This window comes from Drosophila innubila, chromosome X (assembly GCF_004354385.1).
Source record: "Drosophila innubila isolate TH190305 chromosome X, UK_Dinn_1.0, whole genome shotgun sequence".
NCBI lineage: Eukaryota > Metazoa > Arthropoda > Insecta > Diptera > Drosophilidae > Drosophila > Drosophila innubila.
In genome coordinates, this window is record NC_047626.1 from 1,418,454 (window position 1) to 1,432,684 (window position 14,231).

At 30.6% G+C, this 14,231-nt stretch overlaps 2 protein-coding genes and 1 non-coding gene across 3 annotated transcripts in view; all 3 read left to right on the top strand.

The window, feature by feature from the left end:
- The first annotated feature begins 356 nt into the window (after positions 1–356).
- LOC117783815 (peptidoglycan-recognition protein SA) lies at positions 357–3,016 on the top strand. The gene is made up of 3 exons (XM_034621364.1): positions 357–911; positions 1,934–2,052; positions 2,717–3,016. The coding sequence occupies exons 1-3, from the start codon at positions 610–612 to the stop codon at positions 2,899–2,901; spliced, it is 606 nt and encodes a 201-aa protein (XP_034477255.1). The 5' UTR covers positions 357–609; the 3' UTR covers positions 2,902–3,016.
- Positions 3,017–4,434: 1,418 nt separating this feature from the next.
- Positions 4,435–14,231, top strand: part of LOC117788156 (plectin) — an 84,811-nt gene continuing 75,014 nt past the window's right edge. Inside the window, exon 1 of the mRNA XM_034626827.1 lies at positions 4,435–4,604. The gene's annotated coding sequence lies outside the window, so the exon portion shown is untranslated. The remainder of the gene's footprint in view (positions 4,605–14,231) is intronic.
- On the top strand, positions 11,164–11,235 carry Trnap-cgg. The gene has a single exon. It is a non-coding gene; the product is annotated as a tRNA-Pro (tRNA).

Genomic DNA, 14,231 nt, shown 5'->3' on the forward strand with positions numbered 1-14,231 from the left:
ATTAAAAATCATATTTTATTTTATATGTGTACTTTTTTTAATGAATTAATCAGTCAATTGACTGTTACAATTTAAATAAGTAATAAAATATATTAATTAATAAGAAATAATAAATTATGAAATCTAATGTATGCTTTGTGATCTTTGATCTTGAATCTCCGTTTCGAAATATATATAAATGTGTCATATTTTGTGACACATGCGAGTTACCCGAATCAAAAAACACAAAAATCAAGATTGAAACTTGTTTGACGCCACTCTCCATCTCTCTTCCACTCTACCCTCTCTCTCTTTAGCAACAATTGCGTCACTTGAGAGACGGGTATATAAGTTTGCAGGTCGATCGATGCGATAAGAACAGAAGAGAATAGAACACGACGTTGATAGCATCCAGTTGTCAACGAGCGCGGAGACTGAATAGAACAGATCTGAGAAGAAAAGCTCAGATCAGAGCAATTCTGAGAAGAATTGAAAAGTGAAGAGAATTCGACAGAATAATTAATATTTAAAAAATAATACATATAACAACACAAAAAATATAATAAATATAATAAAAATCAATTAAAACTCAATCAAAAAAATATAAATAAAATTCGAAAAAACTTCAACATGTCTAGCTTCAAAATTCTCTTCCTAACTGCCTTTGTTGTGGGTATTTTGGCAATGCATGGGGGCGTGGCAGGGGCGAAAAAGAAGGCGCCCAAATCGGACTGTCCACAGATGAAATTGAAGCGACAGTGGGGCGGTAAGCCCGCTTCAGCGCTCAATTATCAGCTGCGTCCCATACGATTCGTCGTCATCCATCACACGGTGACCAGCGAGTGCTCGGCATTTGTGCAATGTGCGGAGATTCTACAGAATGTACAGAATTATCATCAGTCGCAGCTGGATTTCGATGACATCGGCTACAAGTGAGCATTAATTTCCTCATACCCATTTTCAATACACTGATCAAAATAACATACATACTTACAAAATTCAAATTTTATTTTTTCTGACAGCAATTAAATTATTAATCATTTTTTAAGATTATATTTTGTTTATTTTTTATTATTTATTATATTAATTTAATTATTTGAATTTTTATTCATTTGTCTTTTTTGTTTATTTTCCTGAAAACACATTTTTTATTTTCTGATACCTCAAAAATTTGTATTGCCAAAATTATCAATCATCATTATTTGTATATATATATTTTTTTAAATTTATTTATTTTGAATTTTTATTATTATTACAATATTTATTTGTTCATCACTGTTGTTTATATTTTTGAAAATACATAAAATATTTTCTGATAGCACAAAATTTTTATAGCTAAAAATATCAATCATTATTATTTTAATATATTTATTTTTTTTTATTTATTTTATTATTTAATACTTTACGTAATTTAAATTTTTACTTAATTCTCCATGTTGTATGTTTTCTTAAAATTACAGTTTATATTTTTTGACAGCGCAAAAATTCGTATGGTTTAAATTATAAATCTTTTATTTTAATAAATATATATATTTTTTTCATTTTTAATAAATTAATATTTTCAGTAATCAAGTTTGATAATAAATATAATATTTTTTTTTTCATTTTTAATAAACTAATATTTTCAGTAATCAAGTTTCTGTTGTTAATTTTTCTAAAAAAAAAAACATTTTGTATTTCCTAACATTGATCATTATTTGATTGATCATTATTTGAATGTATTTTTCAATATTTGTATTTAATAATTTCATTATTTAAATTTATATATATTTATTTATTTTTTTTAAATAACAAAATTTCTTGATTGTTTTCTCTTAAAATTGTCTTCTTAAAAAAATCAAATATTTAAGACAGATATTTTTGATTAAACACAATTTTCTTCTTTGCCAGTGTATAGGTCTTTCCCCTCTTATCACTTATCACTTAATACCTATCCCTTATCAATTGTTTTCAGCTTTCTTATTGGAAATGATGGCGTCGTTTATGAGGGCACGGGGTGGGGGGTTCGAGGTGCACACACTTATGGCTATAATGCCAACGGCACTGGAATTGCCTTCATTGGGACTTACACGGGTGAGTTTATAATCTCTCAATACTACAGATTATTCACCGATTTCTTGAATATTCCAAAAATATTCAAATACCTTTCGGTTATCCTTTTTTAAGTTTTAGAATATTATATAAAAAAAAATTCTGAAAAATTTTATAAGACTGTCAAATCGTATAATACCCATAAATATTAAAATATAGCAACAATTTAGAAAATACCAAGCATACCAACAATTAAAAAAATATAATACTACAAATGGGGATGTTTATTTTGGGTACTTTTTTTCTAAAAGGCTTTTAAATAGTTTTGGTATTTATGTACATTTTTGACATTATTGAACTTTTTTTGGCATAAAACTGTCAAATACAAATGTAAAAATACCCAAAAATATAAAAACTACCAACATTTTTCAAAGTATCAAGATTGTCAAAATTTTAAAATATATCTAAAAATACTAAAATATGTTTTGGGTATTTTTTTTGTATATAGCCTTTTGTATTTTTGGTATTTTTGTATATTATTGTGTATTCGGGTATTTATTTTTGTATTTTTTATATTTTAGTACATTATTATGTAAGTTTTGTTATTTTTGGTATTTATCACAATTTTGTATCTTATTGATATTTTTAAATTGTTATTTTATTATTTAATAAAAATTTATTACTACAACTTCCCCTTATTTTTTAGATCATCTCCCGTCGAATGCCGCGTTGAGTGCCTGTAAAAAGCTGTTGGCTTGCGGAGTCGCCCAAGGGGAATTGACCGAGGATTATGGTTTGATTGCCGGCTCACAGGTGATAGATACACAGAGTCCAGGCTTGACCCTGTACAATGAGATTCAAGAGTGGTCGCATTGGCTGTCCAATCCCTAAAATACCCGCAAATACCGTTTAAAATTTCCCAATATCATCATTTTACGTTATAAAATTACATTTTTTTTTCCCTTAATGATCCAAGCAATAAATATTAAATTACCATTTTTTTTAATCTTTACGTTGTATTATATATTTTTATATATTACTCCCCAAATGCCCTTAGAAAAAATTTTAATTCTAAGCAGCGCTCTCTTGGGGCATGCTCAACAACTACGAATATTGCGCGCTCTAGCGTCAGAAAATGCAACTAAGTCACATGTTGTCAATTGATATCGCCAGAAATTCACCAGCAGCCGTATCGACCGACCGTCACAAGAAATGGATTTGTAGCGCGCTCTAGCAGCAGCAAGCGCAACTCATTTCAAGGCTTCAAGCGTATACAAGTCCGCCAGAATATGGCAACGTTGTGTTTTGCGCACAGCTGCCACCTTAGCTATTTTATAGCTAGTTCTGGCTATGTTCAGAGTTCGATAGCTAGAAAAATTTTAAAATTTTAGCCAGCCAAAAATGATTGCCAAATAGCTATCTTTTCCACTAAAGTTGGCAGCACTGTCTCTCTCCGCTTCAGGTATTTTCTCACTTGCTTCTCGTTTTATTTGAAAATTAAAAATAAGCACATATGCAGTTGGCTACTGTTAAATAACATTGCATTTGACAATCTTTAATGTTGGCGCCAAATGTGTTGATCGGCTTGGCAACGTTGAACGGAGAGCGCAACAAGTGTCTCTCAAGCTCTATCAATATAATTTTTAAATAATGTTCTTATCGTACTACATAGTATTCTAATAATTAATAAAAGTTTTTTAATTTAAAATATGTTCTTTTTGTACTAGATAACATTTTAGCAAAAACATTTAATTGTTGGCGCCAAATGCCGCCAAATGCATTTAACGATATGGCAACATTGTAGCTTGCTTTGAATTTGTGTTTTGCCTTTGAGAGCGCAACATGTGTCTCTCCTCCGCTCACGGTCTCTCGCTCGCTCTGTGCCGAGCAAATTGCGCTTGCCACTTGTTTGCAATTCGACAAAACAGTTGTTTTCTCGCACTTGCAGCGAACAGATCGTGCGGTCGTCGTGTTTGTGTTTGTTTGTTTATTTTTTTTTACGCGGCCGGCGTGCGTCTGATTTGACATTGTTTTTGTTTGTGTTTTTTGTTTGAGTTTGACAACTTTGCAATGCAGTTAACAATAACAAAATGCAACTAAATGAAATTTGTTTACATTAATGATGCATGCACAAAGTGAAAGCGTGTGAAAAAGCGTCAACTTAACATTGGTAACGCTGTTTGGCCGAAAGCCGCGAAGGCCAAAATCAAAGTCAAAGCCAAAAAAGAAAATAAAACAACAACAAATAAGAGTGTGGCTTCAAATTTCTTTAATATACAAATTGAGCTGCTCTTTTACGCGCTCGCTCTTGAGCTCGCTCTCGATCGTGTGCTCTCTCTGTGTGCGCGTGTGTGAGTGAGTGTGTGTGTGTGTAAGATAACAGAAGAAGAAGCAGCAAGAGAAATTGCAATAGTGCGTGTGTGTGGTGGGAAATTCATTTAAACTTAAAAAACAAAAATAAACATATCCTGTGGCCAGCAAAAGTTTCCGGCCAACTTTGTTGTTTTTGTTGCGCTCAGCAAATGCAACCGCAACTGTTGCACAACAACAACAAGAATTTACAACAACAACAACAACAACTACACACCAGCAAGGTAAGCGCAACAGTCATAAAGGGATAATTGAGCAGTGAAAGGGAAATTTTATAAGGATGGGAAAATTGCAATGGGCATGGGAATTATATGAAATGCCATTTATTTAAATGATTTAATTTATTTAAGCGTTGTTTAGTATATAACTTATTGAAAAGAGTATTCATTATAAATATTTTTTTGATAAATTAATTAATTACAGTAATTGAAATTTATTAAGAATGACAAATTGCAATAAGAATGAAAATGGGAATTATATATTGAGTCCCATTTATTTAAATGCTTAAATTTATAAATGCGAGGCTGGATATATAACTTATTGGAAATGTCCAGCATATGAGAGTGTTAATTATTATTATTATGTTTATTTATTAAACTTTGAAATGCACTTTATTATTTATATTTAAATGTATTATTATATTTATTATTTATTTATTATATATATATATATTATATATAATATTGAGGTTATTCTTGCAATAAACTAAATTAAATTAAATTGTTTGCTTATGGCGGTTAAAAAAAATAAAATTTATTTTATAAATAAATGCACACAAAATGTTTTTTTATGTTGTTTTATTTAATTAAAAAATACACTTCATATTTCTAAAATTGCAATTTTCATTTGATGAAAATTTGATGGAATTTTATATATTTTAAATGTATTTTTCAAATCTAAATACAAAAAAAAAACTATTTTCTAACTCTAGAAATATTTTGACATTTTGTAGCCACGATTTTAGAATCTAGGCGATGTTCAATGTTTAACTGCTATATAGGGAAAGTAGGCATTACTTATGTAATTATGGGTATTTTTTTGGTCAATTGATCTTGTCTTGTTTTGGCCAAGTTCTACATGCGATTTTTCATGGCTTTTTTGGTCGTTTTTGTAATAATATTGCGGCCATTTTTGTTGTTGTTGTTATTTTTGGCAAACTGTTGTAATGATGTTTGTCATGTTGTTGTTGTTGCGGCTTCTTCAACGTCTTGTTTGGGGTTTCGGGGTCATCAACTTTGAACGTGCACGCACGGTGGGAAAAATGGCTAGATTAGTTTATAATTTTGGAACCCGTACTTGAAAAAGGTATTATTAAGTTTGGTTAAAAATAATGTGCGTAAGAGACGAAAGGACGCGTGACTGATCCCATAAAGTTGATATATTGCTGATTCTATTGTTCGTTCGTCTGTATGAACGTGTCAATCTCAGAGACTATAAGAGCTAGAGCCTTGAAATTTAGTATGTAAGTTACTGGATAGTATACGAAGATCAAGTTTGTTTTTTTTTTCATCGGACCACTATATCATAAAGCTGTCATGGGAACGATCGCTCGAAAATCAAGTTTTAGTATGAAAAAGTTGTTTGTTTGTTAAGATATCTTAACAAAACTGATAGAATATGCAGCTGAGCTGGTATTATACATCTTGACTAAATTTGGTTAAAATCGGTCCACTATATCATATAGCTGCCATAGAGACGCTCAGTCGAAAATTAAGTTTCAGTATGAAAAACTTGTTTGTTTCTTTAGATATCCTAAAAATTCTGACAGAATATGCATAAGGGCTAGTTCTTTACATTCTGACCAAATTTGGTTCAAATTGGTCCACAATATCATATAGCTGCCATAGGAACGATCGGTCGAAAATCAAGTTTTAGTATGAGAAACTTTGTTTTTTTTACGAGATATCGTAGCCAAAATTATATAGAAGCATATAAGTTGGTACTATGCACCCTGTTTACAGTTGATGCAAATCGCTTCACTATATCGCTGCCGTAGAAAGAATTGATCATAAAATATGGATTATTATTAAAATTGTTGTTGTTTCTGGAGATATTTCAAACAAAGTCGCAGATTATTAATTTTGAATTAACCTGAATTTGGTTCAATTCGGTTTACTATATTATATATTTTCCATAGGAACAATTAGTCGAAAATGTAATATGTTACGTTCAAATAAATGTGTTTGGGGTATCCTACAGTCGCGTAAACTAATAATTTGTTAATATTAGACTTAGATTTAATTGTCAATTACATTACGGCGTATCTTCTAGTGCAGCAAACCTCTTCAATAGTTTTTTATTATTAATATATGTTCAGCAACTCGATTAGATGCGTAGTTCGAGTGAAATTCGAAATTTAAAGTTGTTGTCGACTCAACTCTCCCTCTCCCTCTCGCTCGCACACGCACTATCGCTCTCTCCTTCTCTTTCTCGCTTTATTGCCCGCAAGAGAGTAATTAACAATCTTTTGGCTTGGCAGCATTTAACGGCAGTTTCACACTCAAAAGTCCAACCTCATCGATTACACAGCAATCAACAGGTTACCCCACCTCCTTACCTCCCCCTCCCCGTTTACCACCCTGTCCCTGCCCACTTCCCATAACGCTTTTTTTTTGAGGCAGGTGAAAATCGATGCTGCGTAAATTTTACGCAATTGGGGACAACAAATTACACGCAATGCAATTTACTGCAACGCACAGTGGAACATTTGACTAAAATTGCTGACAAAATTCTATGCATATGCTCAATGCTTCAAAAAGTTGTTTGAAAACATTTTATCAACAATATTGTACATTTTAACTGATTTGTCAAATTCAAATCTTAAATTTTTGAAGTAAAATCCAGCAAAAAGAAAAACTAGCAAAATTTTGTGTACAAATTTGTGACAAGAAATACAGAAATAAAATAATTTTGCACTAAGATTTTTATCGACTTTTTTCGAAAATCGAGTCACTGTGCAACGAGCAAATGGAAGGGGGAGGGACATTTAGCCCAGTCTGCGTTGGCTGGTAACATGCCTCAAATTGAGGTTATGAGACAAGTGTCCAGTCTGCGTTTTGGACAAGTTCCCTCGACGAGTCTCTCGATTATGCAAATAAAGAGAAATTCGAATAATGAGTTTACTATTTCATACTATATCAAAAAACACATATTTAATTTGGAAACTTGTAAGGTACCTAGGTCAAAGTTAGAACCAACTTCAAACTGTCATAACTTGATCAAAACTAAACCGATTTTCAAACGGAATGTCATTTTCATTATGGTTTGGCCTCTAAATTCATTGTGCATTTAAATTAATTTATTTAAAAAAAAAAAATTATTTTCCTCAAGATCTTGGGTTCGATGCTAAGGGTCCCCCCTTTGGTATTTTGAAAATTTTAAATCTCAAGTTTTCACTTTTAATCAACTCCTTATATCGTAATTAGTATAAAACAACACTTTAAACTTGATTCTAAGACATTTCATTTTCTGGTAAAAAAATCGTGTCAAATTGAAGAAAAATGTTGACTTGTAAAGTACCTAGGTCAAAGTTCGGACCAAATTCAAGATTTCAAAACTCTGAAATGTCATTTTCATCATGGATTGGCCTGTAAATTATTTTTGCATTCAAATTTACGTTATTCGTCATCAAATTTTTGATTTTAAAAACCATTTGAAGAGATGGTACAGATAATTGAAATGTGGGAAAAAGAGCAGGGAAGTTTAGATTCTCCAGAGAATATGCTTGTTGTTGTAATTCTTCATATTATTATTAGCTCTATTAACTGTTAAGCTAAAGTCGTTGTCATTCTTCTTCTTGTCATTTTCCTGAATTGAAACAATTCTATAAGTGAGCCCCCAAGAGTGCGTACTCAGGCATTGTAAGGGGAAGTGGAAGGGGAACATTCAGGAGCGTGGAGAGAGAGGGGAGAGAGGGATAAAAAAGGGTAGGGGTATGCTAATTCAGTAATTGTTGAGCGTAAATTGCGTGAGACGCGTTCAATGAGACGATGACCTCAAGTACGAAAATAAAGAGAAAGAATAAAAGATTGGGTGAGTAAGGAAGAGAAAAAGAGAGAGAGAGAGAGAGAGAGAGAGATATATGGAGAAAAATATGAATACAGGCCAAAAGAGAGAGATTTTAACAATATTTAAGATATAAACAAATAGTTAAGAAATGTGATATATTTCTAAAAAGAGATAAGCAAGAGATATTAAGACTCTTATGATAACGCATACAAATATACCAATATTATTATAAAAAAATTGAATAATGGAACAAAATAGGAAAATTCAAAAATTCCAAAACAAAAATTTTTAATTTCTTCCTTCTACTGTATAAACTGAAATTCTTTAAAAAAATATAAGAGCAGAACAAAATTCAGAACTCTCATCCAAAATTTATTCACGCACTCACTTTTGAAACTAATTTTCTTTTCAGATAATAAGCATAGTTATATTGGAATAAATTTAGCGAAATATGTAACCTTTATTTTCAGTGCACATTTAATGGAACGTTAGATCTAAAAAGTGAGCGCAAAAAACTGAACTAAAATTATTTGTACAACATTTTAAACCATATTTTAATTTTTTTAACATAAATATACTATGTTTATATTACAAATATTCCGTGGTCATATTGAACAATAAATAAATATATAAATAAGTATACAAAAATATTTTTATATAAGTCAACTGGGTTCTATATATGAAGGCATATGCTGCAATATTTTAGGTGTATGAATAAATGTTGTGCTGAGTGTATATTTGTATTCTAGAAAAGTGAAGTTTCAAGTTGGTTTTGGAGTCAGTTGGGTTTTTTAATCGCTGGGCAGCAACTGCAAATGCAACTGCCCCACAAATTGACTGTAAATTACGATAAACAACAACATAAACACACAGCAGGCAGTGCAGCAAGAGGAAGAAAAGAATAATAAAGAGAGAGAGAGAGAGAGAGAGAGAGAGGGAGAAAAAATTGAAGAAGTGCATAAATAGCTTTCAGTCTCTGCAATTGCATCTACAAAACAAAAGAATAGTAATGTAAGAATGCAGTCTTTCAGCCCCTTCTTCATCTTCTGCTTTGTTTCTAATAAAATTTCAAATTAAATTGGTACAAAATTCAGCTTATTTTGTTGCTTTTTCTCTTGTTGTTAGAATAGAATCGAGAAATCTGATAGATCGTCGGTTCGAGGCGCGTGCTGCGCTTCACTAGAGAAACAATAATTATTTTCATACACTTGGCACGAAAGAAATGCATAGAGAATTTATGGAGATTTTGTAATGTCGAATTTTTGTAAAATTTAAAAAAATATAGTTTTATTTAAAAATGCCTTAAAAATGTGTAATTTCACCCAAAAGAGTCTTGTTTTTGGTAATCAATAATGGGCTATCTAATTGATACTATCTATTTATCTTAAAAATTCGCAATTTTGGGTTACAATTTAAGTGTGTTTTTATTTGGATGTACTCTACTTTTAAACAAAAATTAAAAAAAAACAAATACATATTTGGTGAAAGCTTTTTTTATTTAATGTCGACTTAAAGCAGTTGACATAGTGTTAAAATAATTAATTAAAGTTGAAATACATTAATAAGATAAAATTGTAAAATTAAAATTAAATTTTATTACTATAAATAATATTATAATTGATACGAAAGTGAAATTGATACGTAACCAAAATGAAATAATTGATACTAGATTTGTTGCAAGAAAAACTCAATTAATTCAATGAAATTTGAATTTAACAGCGTAGCTAAATTTTTATATTAAATATTGAAAAATATTTTCTTATGATTTTATTATGATTTATAAATTAAAATGTAATTGTATTTTTATAATACTTGTTTTTTAATTATAAAAAAAATAACAATTAACTTTTGAATTTTTTGATAATAGCTATCACACATCACAATTTATTTTAATTATATTATTTGTTTTATAGAGTATCCAAGCTTCGTTGTAGTTTGTATGGGAAATTTATTCCCTGCTTTTATGGCTCTGGCATTAAAATACTGGGAGTCGTTTCAGCACCTAGTGTAAACAATAAACAGATCTTTGAATATGCAGCATATGTGGGAGCACACACACACACACACACACACATTTACGAGTACTTATTTATGTGTATGTGTAGGTATACCATGCTTATATGGCTGCCGTTTTTAGTTCAGTTCAGTTCAGTTCGGGTCAGTGATAGCTTCTGGCTAAAAACAAGAAAAAGTCACGGCCCATATTCCGCATACTGCAATTACAATCGATAGACTCTAAAAGGGAGAGCGGGGAAAAACTACAAGGGGCTGAAAATAATTTTTATTGATCAAAATTACAATTCCAAAAAATTCCGCTTTAAGAATAAATGCAAATTGTGTTTCAAATTAATCATATTTTTTTATAATTACAGTATCTCTGCAAACAGCCAAAAATTTTTTTAAAACCATATATTACAAATTATTAATATTTATATTTATCATACAATCACAAATAATGTTTTAAATTTATTAATTATTAGATCCGTCTTAAAGTAATTATTTAAATTGATTTTTAATTTTTTAGTTCGAGTCTTTAAAGACTTCAAGTCTTTTTAATGAACTTCATTTTTGGGGAAACCTACAGAAATCCATCACTATAAGGACAAAAAAAAAACTGTAGAAACCAATTAAATTTTAATTGAGTCGAGTTTGTATTTAACAAGTGAAATGAATTGTTAGATATCGATCGTACTTCTAATCAGGCCTTTTCCATCAATAGATCGTAAATATTTAATGGTAATTCCTAAAGGGTAGTTTGACGACCTCAATCAACATGGCTCGTTGGTCTAGGGGTATGATTCTCGCTTCGGGTGCGAGAGGTCCCGGGTTCAACTCCCGGACGAGCCCGAATTCTCAATAATATTTTTAAATTTATTTTCAGTTTTTTTTTTAATTTTTTAATCATATGGATTAGAAACTTAATAAAAGTCTTTGAAATATTGTAAGCATCTATTGTTGAGGCTGTTTCTAGGAATGCGTGTCACATTAAAAATATCGGTATTGACTGGAAAAAACTATTACAAATATAAAATTTATAAATATGTAAATTAAAATTAAAAAGAAAAAATAAAAAATATTTTAAAAACGACAGAATAAAGCGCGTGAAATTTGAACATTTTCAACTGTAGAAGGAGTCGCATCATCAACATGATTTTTATAATCATTGTCTTCGTGATCATCATCTTCATTATGATCATGATCATCGTACTTTGCCTCTTCGTGTAATTATATGTTGAACAATGTTGATCTGTGGCATTGCGTGTTTTTATTTTTGTGCTCGGTCAGCACTTGGGGCGTTCAAATTTCAACAACATCTCAACTAAGACACCCTCTAATTCTCCCTCTCCGTCTCTTTCGCTACAGCTTGCAATTGACAGGAGCAGTTCACTGTGGGAACTTTTCTCATATTTTTGAACTCAACTAAAATCATAAGAACGAAAAAAAAAGAAGATATTTTGTGAAGTTTGCCTTTTATAGAACTTGGAATATCAATAGGTCAAATTGAAATGTGTATTTTATTTTCACACAAAAAATAGACAAGTTTCCCATAGTTCAGTTGAAGCCACTTTTCGAGTGTTCTTTTCGCATTCTTATTTTGTATTTCATTTTGGTTTGTTAATCGATTTTAAATTGAAGATTGATTGATTGAGATACCACGATCATTGACTCTATCTCTCTCTCTCTCTCTCTCTCTTTCCCTCTCTCTCTCTCTCCCGCTCTCTGTCTATTTTTTTTGGTCTCCACTTGAGCTGCACTCCCACAATTTAATACAGAAAACTTTCCAACCCCAAAACTGCAACTTGAACTTTAACTGCGCCTCTTGAGCGTAAAATTTCTCACAAATCAAAGATTTTCTATTCGAACCCAACTAATTGAAATGAATGCAAGAGCGAAATTCAAATTGATAAGCGATAAGAGATAAGAAAAATCTGTTAACATCTGTCAATGCATATTCTTCAGCTGTGTCTATAGCATATGTGATTTTAACAACGCCAATGAAAACATGAAAGACATTATCAAATATTAAAATGATGTGCTTTCTAATTCTTGGGTGGTCTAAAAAACTATGTCGTAATTAGTATAAAACAACACTTTAAACTTGATTTTGAGACATTTCAATTTCTTGTAAAAAATTATGTCAAATCGAACGAAATCTTGACTTGTAAAGCCAATTCGACTGTCTGACCAACTTCAGACTTGCATAACTTTGTCAAAACTGTACCGATTTTCAATCGGAATGTCATTTTATTTATGATTCGGCCTCTAAATTCATTTTGCATTAAAATTAAATAAATTTTGAAAAAATATTTATTTCCCTCTAGATCTTGGGTTCGATGCTAAGGGTCCCCCCTATGAAATTTTGAAAATTGAAAATTTTAAATCGCAAGTTTTCACTTTTTATAAACTCCTTATATCGTAAATAGTATAAAACTACTCTTTAAACTTGATTCTGAGACATTTCATTTTCTTGTAAAAAATCATGTCAAATCGTATAAAAATTTTGGCTTGTAAAGTTGCTTGGTTGAAAGTCCGAAGAACTTCAAACTGTCATAACTTTGTCAAAACTCAACCGATTTTCAAGCGGAATGTCATTTTGAAAATGATTTGGCCTTTAAATTCAATCTGCATTCAAATTTAGTCAATTAAAAAATAATTATTTTCCTCTAGATCTTGGGTTCGATGCTAAGGGTCCCCCCTATGAAATTTTGAAAATTGAAAATTTTAAATCGCAAGTTTTCACTTTTAATCAACTCCTTATATCGTAATTAGTATAAAACAACACTTTAAACTTGATTCTGAGACATTTGATTTTCTTGCAAAAAATCATGTGAAATCGTATAAAAATTTTGACTTGTAAAGTTGCTTGGTTGAAAGTCCGAAGAACTTCAAACTGTCATAACTTTGTCAAAACTCAACCGATTTTCAAGCGGAATGTCATTTTGTTCAAAAATTGGCCTTTTAATTTACTCTGCATTTAAATTTAAATATTTTCTTTCAAAATATGTTTATCCTCTAGATTGTGGTTTTGATTTCAATGCGAATTCCTTTGATATTTAGCTTTTAACTTTTTTATTCAATTTGTTTAAATAAATAAATATATATTATGTATCTCACAATTTGAAAACAATTGTCTCGAAATTTTCGAAATGCCATACTTTTGTCTTAACATTTCAGTCTGTTCAGTTTCCGATGCCATTGGCCATTTGCCTTAATTTCCCTGCTCCCTCCCCCCTGCTCCCTCCTTTCGCTCCCTCTTCCCCTCTCTCTCTCTCTCCCTCACTCTGTCTCTGCATTCACCTGTTGCTTGTATAATATCCGTTAAATGCCTTTTGGGATCTTTCGTTGCATTGTTCGTTCAGGTTTTCATGTTCATTTTCCACGATGCTGCACGCAACTTTGAAGTTGATTTCCTTTGCATTTTCGATATGCCGACCAAATTACGCTGATGATTAACGAATTTCAGAGTGGAAAATATTTGTTCCCCCTCCACTTCCCTCTTCAATGTGTGTATTTAAGTTTATCTGCAATTTAAATGTATTTCATATAAATATATATACAGTCTGATGGCTTTCCTTAAACGTTTTATTCAGACTCACAAATTCCCTATAATACCCTTTAATGCATATTTCTTATATTTAATTCTTTTTATACTTTATTTATAATTTCTTTAGAAATATAAACAAAACAAACTTTTATTTTCAATTTAAATTCATTTCAACATATTTAAAATGTTGTAATAATTGAACTATAAATATTCAACCTTTCAATATTCTTATTTTTCAATCGAAATATAGTGATTGTGATAATATACTTAGAGACATTTAAAAATGAAATCTTCTTTA

Bases quoted from the DNA above. Each gene is read 5' to 3' on its own strand.
- LOC117783815 (XM_034621364.1), top strand. From the start codon at position 610: ATGTCTAGCTTCAAAATTCTCTTCCTAACTGCCTTTGTTGTGGGTATT. The intron at 912-1,933 runs GTGAGCATTAAT...AATTGTTTTCAG, and splicing joins TTCGATGACATCGGCTACAA to CTTTCTTATTGGAAATGATG. The intron at 2,053-2,716 runs GTGAGTTTATAA...CTTATTTTTTAG, and splicing joins CTTCATTGGGACTTACACGG to ATCATCTCCCGTCGAATGCC.